A 27,976-nucleotide genomic window follows, 5' to 3' on the forward strand; every position below is an offset into this window, starting at 1 on the left:
GTACGTACGGCGTGCGGTCATGTACGTACGGCGTGCGGTCATGTATGTACGGCGTGCGGTCATGTACGTACGGCGTGCGGTCATGTATGTACGGCGTGCGGTCATGTATGTACGGCGTGCGGTCATGTATGTACGGCGTGCGGTCATGTACGTACGGCGTGCGGTCATGTATGTACGGCGTGCGGTCATGTACGTTCGGCGTGCGGTCATGTACGTACGGCGTGCGGTCATGTATGTACGGCGTGCGGTCATGTATGTACGGCGTGCGGTCATGTATGTACGGCGTGCGGTCATGTACGTACAGCTTGCGGTCATGTATGTACGGCGTGTGGTCATGTATGTACGGCGTGCGGTCATGTACGTACGGCGTGCGGTCATGTATGTACGGCGTGTGGTCATGTATGTACGGCGTGCGGTCATGTACGTACGGCGTGCGGTCATGTACGTACGGCGTGCGGTCATGTGTGTACGGCGTGTGGTCATGTATGTACGGCGTGTGGTCATGTATGTACGGCGTGCGGTCATGTATGTACGGCGTGCGGTCATGTACGTACGGCGTGCGGTCATGTATGTACGGCGTGCGGTCATGTACGTTCGGCGTGCGGTCATGTACGTACGGCGTGCGGTCATGTATGTACGGCGTGCGGTCATGTACGTACGGCGTGCGGTCATGTATGTACGGACACATGTATCCCGGTGGTTGTCAAGGTCTGTGTATGCATACACACTCACCCGTATCCTCCACCCCATACCTAAGGCATTCACCGGGCTGAGGTTGTCAATATTGTTCCCAAAGTTAGTGATCACTATACTCTTTTCTTACTCGGAGATCAGCATCTTCGTAGACATCAGGGGGGAGGAATAATTACCACCCCTATTGACACGGTGATCTTAAGTGCCCCCCCGGATCATTTTCTTACGATTTGTTGCTGGAGCAACGATGGAAGCTTTCTTGAAGACCTCGACAAGTTCGTGATGGCGTTACCGGATGAGCGTGGCGCTGATATCCATGTGAACCTGGGAGCTACCAACACAAACAGCATCACTGATCAGGCTATCAATCACCTGGTAGTGGATGAACTCTCTAAATCGTCCAGAGGAAGTCGAGAAGGAGAGGATCTCCTCCACTCTTGTCCTCGACGAAGTCGTGTAGAAACAACATCGAACGTCAAAGATCCAGTAACACGATCTTTCACCACAAGAGGAGGCAAGGATCCCTCCAAGACGATGGCGGGTCTTTGCTCCGTCCTGGCGAAGACTGTCTGGCAAAGGAGCCCCCCCTCCCCCCCCCCCCCCGAGTTGATTCATCAGGCTGTTGCATAAAGCAAATGCCGGACGGGTGCGTTTGATTGAGGCTTCTTGGCTAGGCTGAGCGCACTGCGGAGACGCACGGATTCGCTTGATCGAGACTGTATAATGTAGCCTTGAGTCTTTTTTCTGGAGTGGACCAACCAATACTCTTGGAGCCTAAATTAGCATTTGCAAGACTCTTGAGAGCTAAAATTCGTAGTATCAACAGCCTTCTTTGTTGCTAAGTCAAGATGATGTTCATAAGTCAGCAGACGAGTAGGGAGCTGGTCCCAACCTGCCGAGTATAGGGCGGCTGGACCAGCGGGAGGGGGCAGGGGGGGGGGGGAGCAGGAGGGGGGCAGGGGGAAGCAGGAGAGGGGGGCGGGAAGCAGGGAAGAACGGGTCACAGGAGCAGGGAACCACAAACTCACCACCAGAGGAACCAATTCTACATAAAAACAGAAACTAATGTTGCCCAGGAAAAAAAAAAGTCTAATTTTGGTTGTATATGAGTTTGAAAAGTCTGATCAGGGGAGGGGGTGGTAGGGAGACGAGTTTGATGGTTGGGCATGAGGTCGGTCTTGGCCCGCCCCTCTACCCCCCCTCCCCCCCACACAGGTACCCCCCTCCCCTCTCCCCCCTCTCGGCCACAGCAAGACAATGGCGGCGTTGTTGTGAATTTTTGTCCGAGATGCGCAGAATCATCGCCGATCAAATATTTGGGCGAGGTGAGCCGGGCGGTGGATGGAGTTGGTGATCCAGCAGTCGTCACACAGGGGAGACACCACACCCGCCCCCTCGATCCCCACCTCCTCCTCCTCCTCCTTCTCCCCTAGTCTGTCTCTCAGTCCTGGACTGTCCCCCCAGCACCCCTCCTAGACTGTCTCTCAGTCCTGGCCTGTCCCCCCAGCACCCTCCTAGACTGTCTCTCAGTCCTGGACTGTCCCCCCAGCACCCTCCTAGATTGTCTCTCAGTCCTGGACTGTCCCCCCAGCACCCTCCTAGACTGTCTCTCAGTCCTGGACTGTCCCCCCAGCACCCCTCCTAGACTGTCTCACAGTCCTGGACTGTCCCCCCAGCACCCTCCTAGACTGTCTCACAGTCCTGGACTGTCCCCCCAGCACCCCTCCTAGACTGTCTCTCAGTCCTGGACTGTCCCCCCAGCACCCTCCTAGACTGTCTTTAAGTCCTGGACTGTCCCCCCAGCACCCTCCTAGACTGTCTCTCAGTCCTGGACTGTCCCCCCAGCACCCCTCCTAGACTGTCTCTCAGTCCTGGACTGTCCCCCCAGCACCCTCCTAGTCTGTCTCACAGTCTTTGTGAAAGAGGAAACATGCACTCTCTTGAACATTATATTGTAGAATGTCCCATATTGACTGACTTTCGCCCTCCTGGGCTAAGGTATGCTGAACTGTGTAATTACTATATGAGTACTGGAACACTTGATGATATATTGGACTTGTACCCAAGATTGACCATGTAATATATCAATCATACAATGTATGTATGTGATGTAACTATATAACCTGAGCTTGTAAAAGCACCTTCATCACCTTCAGTGATTAAGTGCTTAATTGCACACTAGTTTCTCTATCAGCTATCTCACCCTGTCAGGGTAAAAGAGACAAATGTAGGTGAATGCATGTGTGTGTGTATATATGTATATGTGCGTATATGTGTGTGTGTGTATGTATATGTATGTGTATAAAGTATATATGGAAGCTGATCAGAATTACATTTCAGCTTTGTAAATGCACATTAATGACACTATGTAAAAGACACATCGAACACTTTATGTATGGCATACGTAAATCTGTGTATCTATGTATTTACGTATGTAGGTTAGCTTGGCATTTTAAAAGCACCGAATCACCTTCTGTGGTTGAGTGTTCAATAAACCCTTGAACTATATGTTTAACACATTTCTAACCCTGTCCATGGAGGACAGAAGAAAATGTATATATGGTGGTTAGCATTGTAAATGTGTGGCCACGTCTGTGGTAGAAAAAGAAAGTCCTAGCCTACCTAGGATGCCACATTTGCTAGGCTCACCCATCGCCTCCTGAGCCCATACGTTTGTTCTTGGAAGATAGAAAAAGAATGTGTGTGTGTGTGTGTGTGTGTGTGTGTGTGTGTGTGTGTGTGTGTGTGTGTGTGTGTGTGTGTGTGTGTGTGTGTGCGCACGACAATCTTCTGAGGGATTTCCAAACTCGGTCTTATCTCCCCATACCTCAGACAGCTAAATTGGCAATTTCTTAAAGATGAAGAGAATTCCACCTTTGAGAGAGAGAGAGACACACAGACCCAGAAATGTGCCGCCTCATTTGTTTCAAGTAACTCATGTGAGGATGGGATGATTTAGCAGGTGATGTGTAGTTAGTCCTCACCTGGTCTTAACTACCATGCTGCGTCTTAATTGAATTAACTAATAATTTAATAAACTGACATAAAAGTGCCGTACAGTAACCGCGTCACACTAGCATCATGAGAGGAAACATTATCCACGTGTACTGTGGACAGTTGGGTTAGGTTGGGTTGGGTTGGGTTGGGTTAGGTTGGGTTGGGTTGGGTTGGGTTGGGTTAGGTTAGGTTAGGTTGGGTTGGGTTGGGTTGGGTTGGGTTAGGTTGGGTTGGGTTGGGTTTGGTTAGGTTAGGTTAGGTTAGGTTAGGTTGGGTTGGGTTGGGTTGGGTTAGGTTAGGTATTTACAACTTACTAGAGAAACTAAATTTCAAACTTTGGTCTTTCCATAACACAATGTAATAATTTGTTTTGTTTCCCGGTTATCTTGAAATGATTTCGGGGCTTAGCGTCCCCGCGGCCCGGTCCTCGACCAGGCCTCCTTTTTGTTACACCACCCCCTCCCCCCAGGAAGAAGCCCGTAGTACCTGTCTAACTCCCAGGTACCTATTTACTGCTAGGTGAACAGGATGAAAGAAACTGCCCATTTGTTTCCGCCTCCACCGGGAATCGAACCCGAACCTCAGGACTACGAATCCGAACCGCTGTCCACTCAGCTGTCAGGCCCCTTCAGGGCCAGGGTAGTAACTATTATTTTGTATTGCTTATGTCTCCGAGGTACAGGAATTGGCTGTTATTCCCCCCCCCCCTCAAGCTTTGCTTTGACCATTGTCTAAGACAGCTTAAGGAACATGTCTTAAAGGTGCCTGAAAGCTGGAGACATCTTATCTAGAGTTGTGATATTGTCTCGGTCGCCAGGTGCCGTCAAGACGTCTTTCCTAAGCTGTCTGAGGCAAATTTTGACAGCACAAAATAATTATCCAATAAAGAGTCATCAAAGTCGAGAATGTGATGATTAAGATGACTCGTTATTGACTTTCGTAAGAACACATCTACTCATTTTAACTCCCCTTGACGCGTGAAAAAGCTGTTTTCAACCGGCTACCGTGAAAAGCAATATTCATCCGGCTACCGTACCGCGAGCCGGACGTCAAGCCCAGGATATCCGGCTGGTAGCAGTGGTTAGGAGGATGGAGTTTGGCGTCCGTAGATTTTGGCATAAGGTGTCTGGGGCCAGATTCACGAAGCAGTTACGCAAGCACTTACGAACCTGGGGCCAGATTCACGAAGCAGCTACGCAAGCACTTACGAACCTGGGGCCAGATTCACAAAGCAGTTACGCAAGCACTTACGAACCTGGGGCCAGATTCACAAAGCAGTTACACAAGCACTTACGAACCTGGGGCCAGATTCACGAAGCAGTTACGCAAGCACTTACGAACCTGGGGCCAGATTCACGAAGCAGTTACGCAAGCACTTACGAACCTGGGGCCAGATTCACGAAGCAGTTACGCCAGTACTTACGAACCTGGGGCCAGATTCACGATACGCAAGCACTTACGAACGCGTACATCTTTCCTCAATCTTTAGCGGCTTTGTTTGCAATTATTAAACAGTTAATCAGCTCCGAAGCACCAAGAGGCTGTTTATAACAATAACAACAGTTGATTGGCAAGTTTTCATGCTTGTAAACTATTTAATAAATGTAAACAAAGCCGCCAAAGATTGAGAAAAGATGTACAGGTTCGTAAGTACTTGCGTAACTGCTTCGTGAATCTGGCCCCAGGTTCGTAAGTGCTTGCGTAACTGCTTCGTGAATCTGGCCCCAGGTTCGTAAGTGCTTGCGTAACTACTTCGTGAATCTGGCCCCCTGGAGCTTTGAGATTACTGTCGCTACTTTCGTTATCTTCAGAGTATTCTGAGAGATGGGAATTTTGATATCACATAGTTGTGATATCATAGCGTCTAGAGTAACTGTATAAATGACCTTCCTCCCTCTATATCAGCCCTTTGTCTATATATATCAGCCCTCCCTCTCTCTATATCAGCCCTCCCTCTCTCTATATCAGCCCTCCCTCTCTCTATATCAGCCCTCCCTCTCTCTATATCAGCCCTCCCCCTCTCTATATCAGCCCTTTGTCTATATATATCAGCCCTCCCCCTCTCTATATCAGCCCTCCCTCTCTCTATATCAGCCCTCCCTCTCTCTATATCAGCCCTCCCCCTCTCTATATCAGCCCTCCCTCTCTCTATATCAGCCCTCCCCCTCTCTATATCAGCCCTCCCTCTCTCTATATCAGCCCTCCCTCTCTCTATATCAGCCCTCCCCCTCTCTATATCAGCCCTCCCTCTCTCTATATCATCCCTCCCTCTCTCTATATCAGCCCTCCCTCTCTCTATATCAGCCCTCCTCCCTCTCTCTATATCATCCCTCCCTCTCTCTATATCAGCCCTCCCTCTCTCTATCTCACTTGCCCTCCCTCTCTCTCACTCGGTGGAGCGTTGTAGTTGCCGTTTGTCAAAAACACTTGAACAAGGAACATTGTCGATACACAGGAGTATTCTGTACGGGGCAGAGCCGCCCCGGAAGGGATCGGGACACTGAAGGAACTAACGGGGCATTGAACGGACCAACAGGGCACTGAACGGACCAACAGGGCACTGAACGGACCAACAGGGGCACTCTGACAGCGACACCTACCCTTCAGACGTTTAAGGAGGTCCTCCAACGTCTCCAAGAATATCCACAGTTATGGAAATTCTTATCACATGGCCCGAAAAAATATAATTTCTTTTAAACCTTTGATTTTTTTATGTTGAAATTTATTTTTTGAGAAATTTTATGCTTTTTACCTTAAGATATGATCGAAGTTCCTTTTGTCGGTAACTAAAAAGCTTTGTCGAGGTCTCCCTTGCCCCACAACAGTTGAGTAATTCCCAGGGTACCCATTTACTACTAGGTGAACAGAAGCAACAGGTGTAGTGAAACTTGCTCAACTTTCCATCCCGCCCGTCCTCTATTCCCGTCTCTCCTGGGGATCGAATACAGGATTTTCGATTATGAGTGGAGGATGTAGACCACTGTACCACTCATCCCCATCAACCCCCCCCCCTCTCCCGTTATTGAATCGTGGAATTCGGTCATCTTTGTAACTGTTGAAAAGTAACGATGCTGTTGAACTATGGCAGCATCTCTATAAACGGTAATTAACGGAAACAGATAAGAGCAGCGATGTCGTCCCAATTTGGGTTTGGCCAAGTTTTGTAACCTTAATTTGACCTTAATTTACCGAACAAGAGGCGGTCGTTAGTAGCTCGTTGCAGGATAGTTCAGTGTTTGACAACTCTCAAGAGGGAGAGGGGGGGGGGAAGAGGGAGAGAGGGGGGGGGAAGAGGGAGAGGGGGGGGGGAAGAGGGAGAGAGGGGGGGGAGAGGGAGAGAGGGGGGGGGGGGAAGAGGGAGAGGGGGGAAGGGGGCAGGGTACTCCCAGACCTCACAAATGATAATATTTACCCTGCTCTTAGGTTGGTGTTAATTGTTTCACGGAATATTTGTAAAAAAAAATCACCACAATTACCACCAACCACCACCAACCACCACGACACGTAGCCAACCACCCCAGTACCCGCCATGGGGCACCAGGCAGCAGTACCCAGGTCCCTGGAGGCGGCGCTAATGCCCAACCATCAACTCATTAGCAGGTCCGACGGTTACTCTCCACCACCCGCCACTTGCTTTGTTTCCTCCACTCTACCTGGCCTCGCTAGAATTTGCTGAGCTCATCAGGAGGGGGGCGGTTGGCCCCCCTCATCCCCCCTCCTCCAACAGCGTCCGCCCCCCCCCCCTCCTCCTCCTCCAGCACCGTCCACCCCTCCTCCAGCAGCAGGAGCAGCAACGTCCACCAGTCACTCACCTCGTCACAATTCGCGAAGCTTTTGCGTTAGGAACCTCCCCCCCCCCCACGGCCTCCGGAGGTATGGGACAGTCTGTCACCTCTCTTCTTCCCCTGTACCTGATATCTGACACGCGTAGCTCGAACCAGGCCCTTATACCCTACGATTGGTGGCACCTCCGCCTCATACCTGGCACCCACTGGCACCAGAACCTCGTGTCCTGTGTCTGGAGCATGTTAACTGGTTGACAGCCGCGTCTGTGGAAGATATGTGAGAACTTGCAGGGTAATTCATATTCTTACCCCACTCTCACTCATACACTTATCCACCCGCTCTCACTCATACACTTAGCCACCCACTCTCACTCATACACTTATCCACCCACTCTCACTTATACACTTATCCACCCACTCTCACTCATACACTTATCCACCCACTCTCACTCATACACTTATCCACCCGCTCTCACTCATACACTTATCCACCCACTCTCACTCATACACTTATCCACCCACTCTCACTCATACACTTATCCACCCACTCTCACTCATACACTTATCCACCCACTCTCACTCATACACTTATCCACCCACTCTCACTCATACACTTATCCACCCACTCTCACTCATACACTTATCCACCCACTCTCACTCATACACTTATCCACCCACTCTCACTCATACACTTATCCACCCACTCTCACTCATACACTTATCCACCCACTCACTCATACACTTATCCACCCACTCTCACTCATACACTTATCCACCCACTCTCACTCATACACTTATCCACCCACTCTCACTCATACACTTATCCACCCACTCTCATACACTTATTCAACATAAACTTGAACCTTTCCAACACTTTGTTTCTTTTCAACATAGTTTCCCCAAGTCCCACTTGGGAAGCTAGAGATAAATCGTAGTAGAGTACTATTTAACTAACTTTATATATATATATATATATATATATATATATATATATATATATATATATATATATATATATATATATATATATATATATATATATATATATGTCGTACCTAGAAGCCAGAACGCACTTCTCAGCCTACTATGCAAGGCCCGATTTGCCTAATAAGCCAAGTTTTCCTGAATTAACATATTTTCTCTAGTTTTTTTCTTATGAAATGATAAAGCTACCCATTTCATTATGTATGAGGTCAATTTTATTTTATTGCAGTTAAAATTAACGTAGATATATGACCGAACCTAACCAACCCTACCTAACCTAACCTAACCTATCTTTATAGGTTAGGTTGGGTTAGGTAACCGAAAAAGGTAGGTTAGGTTAGGTTAGGTAGGTTAGGTCGTCGAAAAAACATTAATTCATGAAAACTTGGCATATTAGGCAAATTGGGCCTTGCATAGTAGGCTGACAAGTGCGTTCTGGCTACTAGGTACGACATATATATATATGTCGTACCTAGTAGCCAGAACGCACTTCTCAGCCTACTATGCAAGGCCCGATTTGCCTAATAAGCCAAGTTTTCATGAATTAATTGTTTTTCGACTACCTAACCTACCTAACCTAACCTAACCTAACTTTTTCGGCTACCTAACCTAACCTAACCAATAAAGATAGGTTAGGTAGGGTTGGTTAGGTTCAGTCATATATCTACGTTAATTTTAACTCCAGTAAAAAAAAATTGACCTCGTACGTAATGAAATGGGTAGCTTTATAATTTCATAAGAAAAAAATTAGAGAAAATATATTAATTCAGGAAAACTTGGCTTATTAAGCAAATCGGGCCTTGCATAGTAGGCTGAGAAGTGCGTTCTGGCTACTAGGTACGACATATATATATATATATATATATATATATATATATATATATATATATATATATATATATATATATATATATATATATATATGTATATATATATATATATATATATATAGGTACGACATATATATATATATATATATATATATATATATATATATATATATATATATATGTATATATATATATATATATATATATATATATATATATATATATATATATATATATATATATACATATATATATATATACATATATATATATATATATATATATATATATATATATATATATATATATATATATATATATATATATGTCGTACCTAGTAGCCAGAACGCACTTCTCTGCCTACTATGCAAAGCCCAATTTGCCTAATAAGCCAAGTTTCCCTGAATTAATATATTTTCTCTAATTTTTTTCGTATGAAATGATAAAGCTACCCATTTCATTATGTATGAGGTCATTTTTTTTTTATTGGAGTTAAAATTAACGTAGATATATGACCGAACCTAACCAACCCTACCTAACCTAACCTAACCTATCTTTATAGGTTAGGTTTGGTTAGGTAGCCGAAAAAGTTAGGTTAGGTTAGGTTAGGTAGGTTAGGTAGTCGAAAAACAATTATTTCATGAAAACTTGGCTTATTAGGCAAATCGGGCCTTGCATAGTAGGCTGAGAAGTGCGTTCTGGCTACTAGGTACGACATATATATATATATATACATATATATATATATATATATATATATATATATATATATATATATATATATATATATATATATATATATATATATATATATATATATATATATATATAGATCTTACTGCGTTATGTCTAAATCTTTTCTGCTTTTCTAATATAGTTTTGTATCTGGAAAATTACTCCCCCCCCCCCCTTTTTTTTTTGCTGCTGACTGGTATTAAATGTATACCACATGGATAATAATTTATGTATACGTCTGTATATGTATAATTTATGTATACGTATGTATATGTATAATTTATATATACGTATGTATATGTATAATTTATGTATACGTATAATTTATGTATATGTATAATTTATATATACGTATGTATATGTATAATTTATGTATACGTATAATTTATGTATACGTATGTATATGTATAATTTATATATATATGTATGTATATGTATAATTTATGTATACAAAAGCTAAAATAGAGCCCAAAAGCCTTTAGGCACACAGCACACGTCTGTGCCTGGTCACGTGATTTTTTTTTTTCATTATACTGACTGGTCAGATAATTTTTTCATTGTACATTAGACAGAATTTTTTTTCATTATTTTGACTGGACAGATTATTTTAATCCATTTTGACTGGAAAGATTATTTTAATCCATTATTTTGACCGGACAGATGAATTTAATCCATTATGCTGTCTACATTTTCTGTATGATAACTATACCGTAATTCTCTTTTTTCATGCGTAACATATTCTTGAAAAGAATTTGAGTAAATGTGTCAAACGTGGTAGTTTTATTTTTGCACAGCCATTTGCCCCTGATTTATATATCTGATATATCTGATATATCTGATATATCCAAAATGACTACAAATGACGTTTGGGATCATTACTTCCTTTTCTTAGTCGTAATGACAAACGAATTGAGCGATAGTTTGTTGCAGGTGATCTACACTGATTCTTATATGTTGGGACTCATTTTTGCTTAAGCAATTTCGGTACAATTTCAGTGTGCAGTCTTGCCACATTGCTAACTCTGATGCTATGTTGCATATACTTGACAAGGGTTAATTTGGGGCATCGTTACATTCATCTCAAACCTTACATATGACTTCATCCTGTTCTGGGGATTTTGTTTGGCTATAAGCTGTTGAAATTGTTGACAAACATCTTGTTTATTAACCACAAAAATATATAAAATACATATTTAGAATATAACCCATTTCGTGATATAAAAATTTTGGAGCAATGCCATGGGATTGAACTCACGTGCCTGAGTCTCCAACGCATTGATAAAACAAAAATTATCATAGATATCTTGCGATGTTGTGATTAATTGTGCATAATCTATTTCTTCTTCTTGGTTTGACGCGCCTGGAAGACCCATCACCCATCTTCTTGATCTTGGCAAGGCTGCAGGAATCAGGTACTTACTCATGTCTTCATACTCACCTTTTCGAAGAGATGGGGAAATATTCTTGTCTTTCGGCCAATTTTATCATGTTATATTGAACCTGATTTCCCTATGGACTTTTTTTTGTCAATTCACTTGTTACTTTGAGATGATTTTGTTGGTTGTTTAGGCTTATGGTATTTTTGTTTGTATGTACTCGGGTACTTAACTACTATCTTGTACCTGGTACCTGCTCTGGTACCACTAGCCTGTACCTAGTACACGTTCTTGTACCACTGCCTTATACCTGGTACCTGCTCTGGTACCACTAGCCTGTACCTAGTACACGTTCTTGTACCACTGCCTTATACCTGGTATTCGGTATCGGTGCCGAAACACAGATATTAAGTATCACCTTGGAAGTTAGTGCTGTATAAGGCTTGGAGGTTGCCTGAATTGTTGTGTTTCAACACTTTATACTCGTTCGACACCGTTCCCTGCTGTATGTTGGTGTATGGTGTGTTGGTGTATGGTGTATGGTGTGTTGGTGTATGGTGTGTTGGTGTATGGTGTGTTGGTGTATGGTGTGTTGGTGTATGGTGTGTTGGTGTATGGTGTGTGGTGTGTTGGTGTATGGTGTGTGGTGTGTTGGTGTATGGTGTGTTGGTGTATGGTGTGTTGGTGTATGGTGTGTTGGTGTATGGTGAATGGTGTGTTGGTGTATGGTGTGTTGGTGTATGGTGTGTTGGTGTATGGTGTGTTGGTGTATGGTGTGTTGGTGTATGGTGTGTTGGTGTATGGTGTATGGTGTGTTGGTGTATGGTGTATGGTGTGTTGGTGTATGGTGTGTGGTGTGTTGGTGTATGGTGTGTTGGTGTATGGTGAATGGTGTATAAGGCTTGCATCCTCACAGAGACTCGTGAACATCAGAAAGCACTAAGCCAGTACGGCTACAAAGCACTTGGAAGGGATATGAGGACGGTGATATGTGGAGGGGACAGGCGCTGGGATATGAGAACGGTGAGAAGGAACGCTACTCAACCCCCTGGAGCAGTTGAGAATCGAACGCAGATCCTACACGAAGCGAGACCATTGCTGTACCGACCTGTGCCAGGGGGTTCGACAGCCACATCTGGATACAGCAACGCGTCCCTACGCCGTCAGATCAATGCCACGGCGTATAGGGCCCTGCTGATCTGTTCCCACTCATTTAAAACTAGTTTAATACCCTTAACCTACGCTGGAGAAGCTTCGAAGTGTGCTATCATGGTCTATTAATTAATCTTTACATTAAACACAAGGCACACGCTGGAACGCCGCGTAGTGGGGGGGGGGGAGAATGGAAGCGAAGTGGCTTCACTTGCTGCTCTATAGCTGTTCCAGGACGCTTCCAGTCCCGCGCCATCGTTCGCCTGCCCTGGAAGCCCCGTACCTCCATATCTAATGCTCCATCGCGTGCAGTTTCATCGTCTACAATCGAAACTTAGTGGAAGGCTTTAAGGCCAGGAGACCCGCGCAGGCTTCGCTAAGGGCGGCGTGACGGGGCGAATATTTTCGTCTTTTTTTTTTATCTCAGGCTGTCGTTGGCTGAAAGTGAGTTCCCCGAGTGGTCCAGGCTCTTGCTGCCCCCCGGCCACGCCCACCACCTGGCCCGCCTTCCCTGGCCACGCCCACCACCTGGCCCGCCTTCCCTGGCCACGCCCACCACCTGGTCCGCCTTCCCCTGGCCACGCCCACCAGTTGGCATCCTCCCTGGCCACGCCCACCTCCACATCTGCGGACCTTTTATTGTGTTTTTTTCACTGTCTCCTTGCTAAGGCGGCTTGTGAACGCCCCTCGCCTTGTTTTAGTACCTTGTGAACGACCCTCGCCTTGTTTCAGTCCCTTGTGAACGCCCCTCGCCTTGTTTCAGTCCCTTGTGAACGACCCTCGCCTTGTTTCAGTCCCTTGTGAACGCCCCTCGCCTTGTTTCAGTCCCTTGTGAACGACCCTCGCCTTGTTTCAGTCCCTTGTGAACGCCCCTCGCCTTGTTTCAGTCCCTTGTGAACGCCCCTCGCCTTGTTTCAGTCCCTTGTGAACGCCCCTCGCCTTGTTTCAGTCCCTTGTGAACGCCCCTCGCCTTGTTTCAGTCCCTTGTGAACGACCCTCGCCTTGTTTCAGTCCCTTGTGAACGACCCTCGCCTTGTTTCAGTCCCTTGTGAACGACCCTCGCCTTGTTTCAGTCCCTTGTGAACGCCCCACGCCTTGTTTCAGTCCCTTGTGAACGCCCCTCGCCTTGTTTCAGTCCCTTGTGAACGCCCCTCGCCTTGTTTCAGTCCCTTGTGAACGCCCCTCGCCTTGTTTCAGTCCCTTGTGAACGCCCCTCGCCTTGTTTCAGTCCCTTGTGAACGCCCCTCGCCTTGTTTCAGTCCCTTGTGAACGCCCCTCGCCTTGTTTCAGTCCCTTGTGAACGACCCTCGCCTTGTTTCAGTCCCTTGTGAACGCCCCTCGCCTTGTTTCAGTCCCTTGTGAACGACCCTCGCCTTGTTTCAGTCCCTTGTGAACGCCCCTCGCCTTGTTTTAGTCCCTTGTGAACGCCCTTCGCCTTGTTTCAGTCCCTTGTGAACGCCCCTCGCCTTGTTTCAGTCCCGTGTGAACGCCCCTCGCCTTGTTTCAGTCCCTTGTGAACGCCCCTCGCCATGTTTCAGTCCCTTGTGAACGCCCCTCGCCTTGTTTCAGTCCCTTGTGAACGCCCCTCGCCTTGTTTCAGTCCCTTGTGAACGCCCCTCGCCATGTTTCAGTCCCTTGTGAACGCCCCTCGCCTTGTTTCAGTCCCTTGTGAACGCCCCTCGCCTTGTTTCAGTCCCTTGTGAACGCCCCTCGCCTTGTTTCAGTCCCTTGTGAACGCCCCTCGCCTTGTTTTAGTCCCTTGTGAACGCCCCTCGCCTTGTTTCAGTCCCTTGTGAACGCCCCTCGCCTTGTTTCAGTCCCTTGTGAACGCCCCTCGCCTTGTTTCAGTCCCTTGTGAACGCCCCTCGCCTTGTTTCAGTCCCTTGTGAACGCCTCCTCCGTCACACGTGAACGTCACATGAAGAGGCCATGGACCGAAACGCCGCCACTTTTAATTTTCTAAATGTGGGTTTGTGTTGTAACTCATTCGGGCATTATGAAGCCTACTCTGCTTCAACGCTGCTTACAGCAGACTGTAGTGAAAATAATATTTTTTTCCCTCTATTGGCTGGTGAATATAATGCGACTCTAGGGCCCAGGTGTTTGTAAATTTACTGGGAATGGCTTCGTGAGGCGCGAAACATGAGGAAGGGAGGGAATTATCAAGGGGGAAAGCGCAAAGCCATTACGACTATTATAGCCCTTGGATGATGGAATGGCCTGACAGCTGGGTGGACAGCGCTTCGGATTCGTAGTCCTGAGGTTCCGGGTTCGATCCCCGGTGGAGGCGAAATGGGCAAAATGTTTCTTTGACACTGATATTCCTGTTACCTAGCAGTAAAGAGGTACCTGGGAGTTACAGTTGCTACGGGCTGCTTCCTGGGGGTGTGTAACAAAAAGGAGGCCTGGTTGAGGACCGGGCCGCGAGGACGCTAAGCCCCGAAATCATCTCAAGATAAGATGGTTGACAAGGAATTGGACTTCATTCCTAAGTGGGTGATACAGGCATTGCTCTCAAGACGAACACGTTAAGAATACCTAAGTTTGTAAATACTCATATCTAACCTCACCAAAGTTTCTCCTACGTATACTCTGTATTAATTCATACAGCAATTAGAGGAATAATATATATATATATATATATATATATATATATATATATATATATATATATATATATATATATATATATATATATAATAAAAGTTTGTGAGGGTACCACCTCTGGTGCCAATGTGGGGACCCATAGCCTCGGAGAAGAAAATAAAAAGTATTCAGAGGAGACCTTGTGGTTTCTCACTGAACACTAATATTGTTCCCTTAGCTCCCTTAGCTCTCTACACCCCTTAGCTCTCTACCCCTTTTAGCTCTCTACACCCCTTAACTCTCTACACCCCTTAGCTCTCTACACCCCTTAGCTCTCTACACCCCTTAGCTCTCTACACCCCTTAGCTCTCTACACCCCTTAGCTCTCTACACCTGGGTATAGGCAGCCAGCAACACACTCCAAATTCATTTATCATGGCGGGAATGGATATTAGAGACTTGGCCCACCCTCGTATGGGCACTAAAATAGGAACTGGGCTGAGTTTGGGTCTTGTGGCCCCGTCTGCCTAGGCGGCAACTTTAGCAGCAGTCTTAATCAGCACTTAAATAAGTCTGTTTCAAGAATTTTCTTGAATTATGGAGGTCTTTTGGCCAAGAATTTGTGTCTTGAAAGTCTGCCAGTGGCGTTAATAAAATTATAAATTAATTTGCCGGGTAAATTAAAGAGTTTGACATCTTGCTTTGTGTATAAGATTAAATAGTGTGTATTTATGTAGTGGAATATATTCGTCTGTATTACTCAAGAATAGTGAATTACAGTTGCGTTGACGAATAGTGTGATTATTCTTATTAAACGTTAATTTGTAGTGTGTCTGTCTCCTCTTGGCTTGAAGGAGGTTACCTGCTTTCCCCTTGCCAGCGAACCGTAGCATGGAGTCGCTATGAAGCTATGATAACATATTGAAGCTGTAGAATGGGATCGAACCCGCGTGCATGGACTCCCGAGTCACTGTTAAGGCACAAAACGTTGGATTTAATGGTTTAGTGAATGTGTTTATGTGTGTCACAGAGGATGAAGACGAACAAAAGAGCATCTCTGAGCGTTTTAACAAACCACGGAAGGAGGTTATGGCGGTGTCGCTAGCGTGCCAAATTGTTGCTATATTTCACGCAAGACGGCGCCCCCAGTCATCTGAGGTCCTCACCGGCAGGAGGAAGGGCGTGTGTTTCTCCTTTCCCCGCACTAATTACCGTATTTATCAGTCATTTAGTGAAGCACAATCCCTCGAGGGCTTATGGCTCTCGGCGGGGCCGCGCCCTCACCCCCGCCTTCTTTTCTGGAAATAGGAAAGAGAACAATACCTGGGAACAAAGAGGCGAGGGTCGGTAACGCCCGCGCGCACGCCTCTCTCCATTCAGCCTTTTTATCTGACGTGGACCGCCCTGCGCGCGGCAGCTTGAGGCGCCGCGGCCACCCCCCGTCTTGGCTTCCAAATTTTGCACGGCGCAGACCTTTTTTCTTCCGAGTCCGGACCGGTGACTGCCAACTTTCCCGCCCAAGCCAGACCAATGACCGCCAGGAGTCGTGACGTCACGGGCCGTGAGCTCTTCTTCATTGGCCGCACGAGGCCGCTGGCGCCATTCTCCTGCAGTTACACGCTCATTTTGGCCCGCTTTATCAAGATTTTCCGCCAATCACCGCGCGCCTTGGCGGAATTTCCCTGAGACGGTGAGCCAGCTCTTTTTTTTCAGGGTTGTGTAGTCCACAGCGGTATAGAAAAGGCATGGTGGCATAGTCCACTGCCACGCCACCCTCTGGCCACTTTTGAAACTAATAGGAGTAACGTCAAAGGACCTGTCCTCAATGAAACACTGGATTATTTTGCTGTTTATCCATGACAATTTTCATTCCAATATTTTCTTTGGTATTAGAGATTCTTGACACCTCCTGCCAATGGAGATAGAAGGGTTACCTGGTTGATACCTGATACCTGGTTGAGAGATGTTAATCACTCAGCTATCCTATGCTATTTAATGATAGCCTCGTAGATGCGTAGGTCTCTTGGAGTTGGTAACTCTCACACATGTTGCCTCACACTTATTCTTTCATTGCACGTGTTCTTGATGCACAAGAACACGTGCAACAAGGCAGCTGTACGCCGCCTTCAGCGAGCCAGAAGTAACAGAATAAGCAGGAACAACAGCTCAACAGGAGCAGCAACAGGAGCAGCAAAAAAACAGTGACACCAGAAGTACTGTTTAAAATTCCTTGTAAGCCTTAGTCTCCCTTCTGTGGGCCAGGAACGCAGTAAGTAGCAACAACACAGGAGCAGTAGCAGTATACCCAGACGCCCAACACTGGTAAACTACTTCCCCCACACCACCAGCAGTATACCCAGACGCCCAACACTGGTAAACTACTTCTCCACACCACCAGCAGTATACCCAGACGCCCAACACTGGTAAACTACTTCCCCACACCACCAGCAGTATACCCAGACGCCCAACACTGGTAAACTACTTCCCCCACACCACCAGCAGTATACCCAGACGCCCAACACTGGTAAACTACGTCCCCCCACCTCCACCAGTATGCCCAGACGTCCAACACTGGTAGACTACCTCCCCCACACCTCCACCAGTATACCCAGACGTCCAACACTGGTAGACAACTTCCCCCACACCTCCACCAGTATACCCAGACGTCCAACACTGGTAAACTACGTCCCCCACACCTCCAAAAGTATACCCAGACGTCCAACACTGGTAGACTTCCTCCCCCACACCTCCACCAGTATACCCAGACGTCCAACACTGGTAGACTACCTCCCCCACACCTCCACCAGTATACCCAGACGTCCAACACTGGTAAACTACGTCCCCCACACCTCCAACAGTATACCCAGACGTCCAACACTGGTAGACAACTTCCCCCACACCTCCAACAGTATACCCAGACGTCCAACACTGGTAGACAACTTCCCCCACACCTCCAACAGTATACCCAGACGTCCAACACTGGTAGACAACTTCCCCCACACCTCCACCAGTATACCCAGACGTCCAACACTGGTAGACAACTTCCCCCACACCTCCAACAGTATACCCAGACGTCCAACACTGGTAGACAACTTCCCCCACACCTCCACCAGTATACCCAGACGTCCAACACTGGTAAACTACCTCCCCCACACCTCCACCAGTATACCCAGACGTCCAACACTGGTAGACAACTTCCCCCACACCTTCCTCTCCCGGGCCATGACGTCGGAGCGGCATATTATCCATCGCTACACAAATGGAAGGACAGATGCCAGGTCGGGGTCCCCCAAGCTCACGCAATCCGGCGGCCAAACGGGGCACTGAAATCTCATCAGTGGGGTGGCGTGGACCAGCTTCCGGGAGTGGGCTAGTCACGGCAAGGTCGTGGGAGGACCTGCGTGCGTGTGTGTGTGTGTGCGTGCGTGCGTGCGTGTGTGTGTGTGTGTGTGTGTGTGTGTGTGTGTGTGTGTGTGTGTGTGTGTGTGTGTGTGTGTGTGTGTGTGTGTGTGTGTGTGTGTGTGTACGTCTTTTTGAGTGCGTATACACACACCCGCATCTGGGTTCAATCCAGGCAGAAAGGCGCGAGTAAGGCAAGATCAATGCAGAATCAATGCGAGTATCAACGTTGATTTAATGTTGCAGACGCTGATTCACGTGTGCTTCACGCAACAAACACAGACGACGTGCGACGCAGGACACTGAATCGAGTCTAATATTAAATTTTATGACAGATTTGGCAGCTTCCATCAGTCACGTTCCGTATCTCGTCAGTGTCTATGGCTCAGGGGATCAAGGGCCAAGCTTTACAAGTATATTGCAGAGTATGGGTATGTATACTCTGATGCAACATGGATATGTATACTTGTTGCAACATGGGTAAGGGTATATTTTGCTTCATATTCGTCAAGGGTATATCCTCTTGCATCATAGGTCAGGGTATATATTATTGCATCTTTAAAACTGCCATCACTTATACTTCAAGAAAAACTCTTTGATTTACAGGGCATAATATTTTTTTAAATACAATTTTTGTTTGCAACTACAACCCAAACAATGTAATTGGGAGATAACGATAAACACAGTAACTATCATTGTGTGTGTTTAAGTCCTTGGTGAGAGGAGAAGAGATACCGCGGAGAAACGAGCGGATGTGACTAGCAGTTTGGACCCGCAAAGGTGACGGTTGATAGCGATGGCACCCGCAAAGGTGACGGTTGATAGCGATGGCACCCTTGGCATCATCACCATAACTTCAGGGATCATATACTCCTTTTGCCCGGCCCTCAGACACCCATAGAAGCTCGTTAAAACATTCAAATACTTTGATTTCGGAGTATGGACCTGCCAACCCACAATTTGAATTGTTGATGTGACGGGTAAAGTAACGGTTGCCATTTTCAAATTGACTTCCGCGTTATCGACACTAATTGGCTCGATTACCTCCATTGACTCAGCGGTGACTCAGGCTGGCTCGACTGTTGTGGCACTCCCTAGGGTTTCCGGCACCACAGGTGGCTCAGGTGCCTCTAGGAGCGTCAACAGGGCGGAGTTCACGTTAATAAGGACAGACGGGCGGAAGTAGGCGGGAACCCGCGCGGCGTTGAAACACGTTTGAATTTACTTTCCTCAAGGAGATATACCGCCCTAGGGATGTAAGCACACGCGCGCGCACACACACACACACACACACACACACACACACACACACACACACACACACACACACACACACACACACACACACACACACACACACACACACACAAGCCTGGCAATACTCAAGAGGTAGAGACTCGTGGGAGCAACCAACCACAGGCGTTGTCGAAGCCACCTCTCTCCCCCGGATCCTCAACGCCATTAACAAGAACGCAAAGTATAACAACGGAAGAACGTGGATGAACACCATGACATAAACAATAACAAGAGCAACATGATAAAAGTAGAGAGATAGAAGAGAATATAACGCAGGGATAATGAGTTATATCATTATGGGGGAAGGAGAAGACGATAGCTCTTACAACGCTGGATATCGCGATCGCAGAAACAATACTGGTTATCGCAATTTCTGAAACAGTCTGAAAATGGCGACAGCCGCTCTGATGGTGAAACATCCACAGCAATTATGGGTAGCTGGGTGAATGGTGAGCAGCGACATTATGTATAGTGCCTGCGTTGATGATGAGGGCAGCAGCGATGGTGAGGGAGATAGTGAGGACTACGGCCACGGGAGCTGATAAGAGAGAGAGATAAGCGATGTATTATAATCCTCCCAGCGGGGTGTATGCTTGTCTAGTGGTCGTTCGGACGCCTTCACCATGTAATTGGTAGTTATGTGTTAGTTTAGACACTGTTCTCGTGGTCGTGGGTGACAGCTGCTTGTGAAGGTCCAACGGATAGGTCTCCAGTGATGGGTAGGAGTCGTGTGGAAGTAAAGGGTAGTTGGAATGGGTAGAGAAATGGTAAGAGAAGCTGCTGAAATGACGAAGATTCGACCTAGAGAGAGAGAGAGAGAGATGAAGATTAAGCCACCCAAGAGGTGGCACGGGCATGAATAGCCCGTAGAGAGAGAGAGAGAGAGAGAGAGAGAGAGAGAGAGAGAGAGAGAGAGAGAGAGAGAATGAGTGAGTGGAGTGGGTGGGTAAATGTCCCCATGCGAGTCAGCCACAGGTTTTTGTGGGTCTAGCAGCATTTACCCAGCTGTTTGCCAGGAGCTGCTTAAAGGCTCAGGCAGATCCTGGCCAGAGGATCCTCACTTGTCACAGTGAGTTGACCTCCTCCCCCCCCCCACCCCTCAACCCCACCTTCCCACGCCCCACCCTCCCACGCCCCCACCCTCCCACGCCCCTCACTCTCAACTCTCCATCCCACTTCAGTGTAATTTGTTGTCGCGTCATCTTAAAATTATATAGGTAATATTCACCAATTGTGATGAGAATTTATTGGTTATGGAACGGGATCGAACTGCCGTTCCTGGAATCCCCGAACACAGGCACCTCCCACTGAATCATGATCAGTTCTAATCACCTAGATAATTTCGTTCTGGGGATTTTATAGCATCCCGAATATGGCGTTAGATCAACGGGAGTTGTAAATATAAACAAAACGTTTGTTTACATCGTGAAACATATGGGGGAGTCCAAGCTTTGTTTACATCGTGAAACATATGGGGGAGTCCAAGCTTTGTTTACATCGTGAAACATATGGGGGAGTCCAAGCTTTGTTTACATCGTGAAACATGTGCGAGAGTCCAAGCTTTGTTTACATCGTTAAACATGTGCGAGAGTCCAAGCTTTGTTTACATCGTGAAACATGTGCGAGAGTCCAAGCTTTGTTTACATCGTGAAACATGTGCGAGAGTCCAAGCTTTGTTTACATCGTGAAACATGTGCGAGAGTCCAAGCTTTGTTTACATCGTTAAACATGTGCGAGAGTCCAAGCTTTGTTTACATCGTGAAACATGTGCGAGAGTCCAAGCTTTGTTTACATCGTGAAACATGTGCGAGAGTCCAAGCTTTGTTTACATCGTGAAACATGTGCGAGAGTCCAAGCTTTGTTTACATCGTGAAACATGTGCGAGAGTCCAAGCTTTGTTTACATCGTGAAACATGTGCGAGAGTCCAAGCTTTGTTTACATCGTTAAACATGTGCGAGAGTCCAAGCTTTGTTTACATCGTGAAACATGTGCGAGAGTCCAAGCTTTGTTTACATCGTGAAACATGTGCGAGAGTCCAAGCTTTGTTTACATCGTGAAACATGTGCGAGAGTCCAAGCTTTGTTTACATCGTTAAACATGTGCGAGAGTCCAAGCTTTGTTTACATCGTGAAACATGTGCGAGAGTCCAAGCTTTGTTTACATCGTGAAACATGTGCGAGAGTCCAAGCTTTGTTTACATCGTGAAACATGTGCGAGAGTCCAAGCTTTGTTTACATCGTGAAACATGTGCGAGAGTCCAAGCTTTGTTTACATCGTGAAACATGTGCGAGAGTCCAAGCTTTGTTTACATCGTGAAACATGCTGCGTGTTGCGGTTTGGTGTTAGCTATGCTAACGGTGTGAATGTGTTAGTGAATTAAGTAGGTTAGTGAAGTTAGTGAATCCCGAACATCCTCCCCCCCCCCCTTATCCCTAATCCCCCTGTTCCTCCTCCCCTTATACCCTCTGATCCCCATGTCTCAGTACCCCTCTCTCTTTCCCCTCACCTAACCCCCTAATCAACTCTTCCTCCGACCCTCACAAAGGCACTTTTTTTTTTTAAGAATAAGAACCGTACGTAAGCCGTCGGGATTTACACTCATATTCATTATCGTGTTCTTGGCTAGTATGTCGTAAGTCTTGAACTGATTACTAAATATTAGGATTGAATTTTACCTGCCGTAAATTAGCCGCCTAACCCACACATCTGTAAATAGAGGATTTTACGACATTTTGTCCTGTTTTTGACATTTTGTTTACGACATTTTGTAAAATAGAGGATTTTACGACATTTTGTCCTGTTTTTGACATTTTGTTTACGACATTTTGTAAAATAGAGGATTTTACGACATTTTGTAAAATAGAGGATTTTACGACATTTTGTATATGACGTTACATATATATGTGGATGACGCCATCGCTGGCCACAACAGCTTGGCTATTGCTGCCATCTTCACCAGAAATAATATTAAGATTATGATACCGTGAATGGTGCGCACGCAAGTGGCCTGGCGGCTAATATGGGCCGGGATGGATGTGGGCCGGCCGGGATAATATCCTCGCGGGTTTTAATTGCTGCTCTGAGGGTGTTTTCCTTATTAAACGTGCTGAAGCGTATCTTGTTTGCGCAACTATGTCAACATAATCAGAGGTCTTAATGAGTCCTTAGTCTGGGTCTCGCGTTACCAGGAGAGCCGCTTGGAGCGCTGTTATCATCTTTGTCTCTCTCGCTCTCTCTCTCTCTCTCTCTTGGCGGTCTGGTCTGATCTTGCCTGTTTTTCTCTTCCTATCTCTTGTTATCTCTGGCTATCTCTGGCTCTCTCTGTCTCTCTCTGTCTCTCTCTGTCTCTCTGTCTGTCTGTCTGTCTGTCTGTCTGTCTGTCTGTCTGTCTCTCTCTCTCTCTCTCTCTCTCTCTCTCTCTCTCTCTCTCTCTCTCTCTCTCTCTCTCTCTCTCTCTCTCTCTCTCTCTCTCTCTCTCTCTCTCTCAACCTGGTATGTCCGTGATTGGCTGGCCGGCCTCTGACATCTCTCCCCCTTACTCTACCCCCCTCCCCTCTCTTCCGCCCCCTTATCCTCCCCCTATACCCCCTTTTATCTAAACGTACTTCCTTTCATCTACTTTAACTCACCTGTTCCTTAAAGTTCATTTCATAAGATATGATTCTTCACATAAACATGGTCTAGAGGTGAACATCCTCGACTCATAGCCGAGAAACCCGGGTTCAATCCCCGGCTGGGATGGAAACCATTGGGGATAACGTTTCATTTCACCTGGTGCTTCTATTCACCTTGCAGTATTTAGGTACCTGGGAGTTGTGGGCAGCATACGGGCTCACCATAGCCCGTGCTACTTGGAACTTGCTCCGAGTAGCTGAATCTATAACAACAACAACATGTGGGCAGCATCTTAGGGGCTATTCATGCCCGTGCCACCTCATGGGTGGCTTAACCTTCATCAATCAGTCAATCGTGGGCTGCCTCCTGGAGGTGTACTCACCTAGTTGAGCTTGCAGGGGTTGAGCTTGCTCTTGAGTCCCCGCCTTGCGAGCAGCGGGGGCGAGAGCAGGTAGGGATGAGAGATAACCAGGTCGTTCACAGCACTCCAGTCGTTAACTGTCCTACTGCCTAGAAATCCTCCCACGCTCGTCCCTTCATCAACGCTGCTATCCACTCGTTATTCATAACGGTATTTCCGCACCTGCACCAAATGTGTCAAAACCACGTCTATCTGACAATGAATCGACGTTAGTGTCGTTTATCTTCTGTTGAATTAACGTTATTTGAGTATATTTTGTCCGTCGGCTTTGGACAAAGTTGGACAGACTTCCATCTCAACTCTCAAGAGTTGTGAGACCGGGATCGGACTCACGACTCTATGCAAAATCGATGTCTTCATTGTCAAGGGGAACGCCCGAAATACGACAGCCACGACCCATATTGGAAGACCTAAGTATCGGCTCATCGAGAAAGGTCAACTAGGTACACAAAGTCGCAGTCAGTTCCCGTCACCAAGACGAGTGTAGCCCATCCATCCCCGGTGTCTCAGGAACCTAGATGGAGGAGATATAGGCGCTGCACAAGCCTTGCGCTTGAGCGTGAGGGAGTGGGGGAGATATAGGCGCTGCACAAGCCTTGCGCTTGAGCGTGAGGGAGTGGGGGAGATATAGGAGCTGCACAAGCCTTGCGCTTCAGCGTGAGGGAGGACAACGCCTGCTTTCCTTTTTTAGGTGTTCCGGTGAACTTCCTTGGCTTCGAGAGACCCCACACCAGAAGGTGAAGGAACGACGCCATTTCGGTCCGTCCTGGACCATTCTCAAGTCGATTGTGAGAATCAGTCGACTTGAGAATGGTCCAGGACGGACCGAAACGTCGTCGTCCCTTCACCTTCCTTGGCTTGGAGAGAACCCTTCGGCAGCACCCCCAGAAACGTATCATGATCCTGTGTACAGCGTTTCAAGTCCACCGCAAACTGATCCTGATCATCCAGCGAGCTTCCTATATATTCATATTCAACGCGGCCAACTACCAACGACGGCGCCAACAATTCTTCGCGCATCTAACGACCCCAATAACGCACATTAACAAGCCATAAAGCCAAGAATGGCATTCAGGTTGTGTGTTTAATCCAGTGCCCCGCTGGGCCGCCGTCAGACGAAGGGCGGGACGCAGGGATACTTCGACAGACTGCCCTGCCTCCCGCCGCTCGCATAATCTCGATAAGTCGTAAAACCCAAGCGATACGCCTCATCCCTAGAGTGTGGGATTTCATCACTTAAATCCCCTCAATAAATCCTGCTTATGAATTCGTGGTAATCCGGATCTTCCTATATGGGTCCCAGGCGGTAACGAACCCGCGTATCCGGATTCCTGGTGGTGTCCGGACTGATGGGGAGTGTTTTGTTTTTAAGTGTAGTTAATAGAGGGTTTAATTGAAGTGTGAATGACTGTATGAACAGACTGAATGGTGCGGTTCAGGATGGTACGGTACAGGGTTCCCTGTCCCTCCACGGTGTGTTGCCTGTTGCTCCGTAGAGCGTTCCGCGAAGCTTGGAGCGCCAGGGAACACAACAGAGGGAGGCAGGGAGAGGCAAGGGCAGAGGATGAGGCATTTTAGATCCCCCGGATGCGCGCAGGCTTGTCTTTACCGCCAACGCCAGTCCTCGCCGCCCCGGTCACACGCCGCCACCTATCACCCCATCCACCTAGCATCTCGTGTGTGGGTGTGTGGGTGTGTGTGGGTGTGTGTGTGTGTGTGTGGGTGTGTGTGTTCTCACCTAGTTGTGTCTGCAGGATCGAGCATTGACTCTTGGATCCCGACCAAGTGTGTGTGGGTGTGTGTGTGTGGGGTGGTGTGTGGGTGTGTGTGTGTGGGTGTGGGTGTGTGGGTGTGTGGGTGTGTGTGGGTGTGTGTGTGTGGGTGTGTGTGTTCTCACCTAGTTGTGTCTGCAGGATCGAGCATTGACTCTTGGATCCCGACCAAGTGTGTGTGGGTGTGTGTGTGTGGGGGTGGGGTGGGGGTGTGGGAGTGTGTGGGGGTGTTTACTAATTGTGTCTGCAGGATCGAGCTATTAGCTCTTGGATCCCGCCTTTCTAACCAATCTATTTTTCCTCTATTATGTCTACTGCATATATTTATCTTACACACACACACACACACACACACACACACACACACACACACACACACACACACACACACACACACACACACACACACACATACACACACACAGGAAGGCAGCCCGTAGCAGCTATCTAACTCCCAGGTACCTATTTACTGCTAGGTGAACAGAGGCATCAGGGTGAAAGAAACTCTGCCCATTTGTTTCTGGGATGTAGTGTAAGGCTGTCAGGTCATGCAGTGAGTTTGGGTAGATATATAAACAGGAGCTGCCTCGTATGAATCAGTAGGTTATCTTGAGATGATTTCGGGGCTTAGCGTCCCCGCGGCCCGGTCCTCGACCAGGCCTCCTTTTTGTTACACACCCCCAGGAAGCAGCCCGTAGCAGCTATCTAACTCCCAGGTACCTATTTACTGCTAGGTGAACAGGGGGCATCAGGGTGAAAGAAACATTTTGCCCATTTGTCTCCACCTCCACCGGGGATCGAACCCGGAACCTCAGGACTACGAATCCGAAGCGCTGTCCACCCAGCTGTCAGGCCTCCTGCGGTTTGCTAGCAGTAGCACTCAGCAGTAGCACTCAGCAGTAGCAGTTTCTCCAGCAGTAGCACTCAGCAGTAGCACTCAGCAGTAGCAGTTTCTCCAGCAGTAGCAGTTTCTCCAGCAGTAGCACTCAGCAGTAGCAGTTTCTCCAGCAGTAGCAGTAGCAGTTTCTCCAGCAGTAGCACTCAGCAGTAGCAGTTTCTCCAGCAGTAGCACTCAGCAGTAGCAGTTTCTCCAGCAGTAGCACTCAGCAGTAGCAGTTTCTCCAGCAGTAGCACTCAGCAGTAGCAGTTTCTCCAGCAGTAGCACTCAGCAGTAGCTCTCAGCAGTAGCAGTTTCTCCAGCAGTAGCACTCAGCAGTAGCAGTTTCTCCAGCAGTAGCACTCAGCAGTAGCAGTAGCAGTTTTTCCAGCAGTAGCACTCAGAAACGTGGTTTTTAAGAGCTCAAGGTCGACCTCCACCACCCGCCAGGGTCCGTGGCGGAGGGTGACGCTTTTCAAGGACTGGGAATGCCAGTTAGCTTCAAGAACGTCATAGTAAAGATGAAATAAAACACCGCCAATGCTGCTCCGGAATGGAGTAGAGAGAGGGGGAAGCTGAGAGATGATGTGGGAGATGCCACCGGCACCGCTGGCCAGGATTAGAATCATGTATGTCGTTGTCATGTCCGTTCTGCGCCTTAATCTTTCTGCTGGGGATGTTCTGCAGTCTCGTCCCATTGCTAAATGGTGTCTATCTGACGCTTGAGCTTGAGTTCTTGGGCCCCACCTTTCCACCTGTATACACTGGCTCCCATCTAACAGTGTCTAACAAGTCTCAAGGGATATTATTAGACAGAAACAGACAGACAGGAACAGATAGAGACATGTAGAGAGTTAGATAGAGAAGCAGGCAAAGACAGAGAATTGAAAGGATTTTAGAAAGGGAGCTTTCAGATGGTTATGCTGAATTAGTGGTTTTGTTCAGTAGGTGCTGTATGTAAGGTGAGGAGTGAGGTGAGGTGAGGAGTGTGAGGTGAGGTGTGTGAGGTGAGGTGGTGGAGGTGGTTGGGCTCCCCACCACGTGACAAGTGTGGCTACGGCCTCTGACATAATATTTTATCATCAGACCTGATGCCAGCTTCCGTGCCTTGCTCATCTCTCTCTCTCTCTCTCTCTCTCTCTCTCTCTCTCTCTCTCTCTCTCTCTCTCTCTCTCTCTCTCTCTCTCTCTCTCTCTCTCTCTCTCTCTCTCTCTCTCTCTCTCTCTCTCTCTCTCTCTCTCTCTCTCTCTCTCTCTCTCTGTCTCTCTCTCTCTCTCTCTCTCTCTCTCTCTCTCTCTCTCTCTCTCTCTCTCTCTCTCTCTCTCTCTCTCTCTCTCTCTCTCTCTCTCTCTCTCTCTCTCTCTCTCTCTCTCTCTCTCTCTCTCTCTCTCTCTCTCTCTCTCTCTCTCTCTCTCTCTCTCTCTCTCTCTCTCTCTCTCTCTCTCTCTCTCTCTCTC

At 47.4% G+C, this 27,976-nt stretch overlaps 1 protein-coding gene across 9 annotated transcripts in view; it reads left to right on the top strand.

Annotated features, from left to right (window-relative positions):
- The window catches only part of LOC123771958 (zinc finger protein castor homolog 1), a 397,241-nt gene that overhangs the window by 326,316 nt on the left and 42,949 nt on the right, over window positions 1–27,976 (top strand). For 7 of the 9 annotated variants that reach the window (XM_069337697.1, XM_069337698.1, XM_069337702.1 and 4 more), the window contains exon 6: window positions 11,392–11,436. The exons of the other annotated variants lie outside the window; for them this stretch is intronic. In XM_069337697.1, the coding sequence (XP_069193798.1) occupies window positions 11,392–11,436 (45 nt within the window). The remainder of the gene's footprint in view (window positions 1–11,391; window positions 11,437–27,976) is intronic. 9 annotated transcript variants of the gene reach the window in all.

Source organism: Procambarus clarkii, chromosome 38, assembly GCF_040958095.1.
Source record: "Procambarus clarkii isolate CNS0578487 chromosome 38, FALCON_Pclarkii_2.0, whole genome shotgun sequence".
Lineage (NCBI taxonomy): Eukaryota > Metazoa > Arthropoda > Malacostraca > Decapoda > Cambaridae > Procambarus > Procambarus clarkii.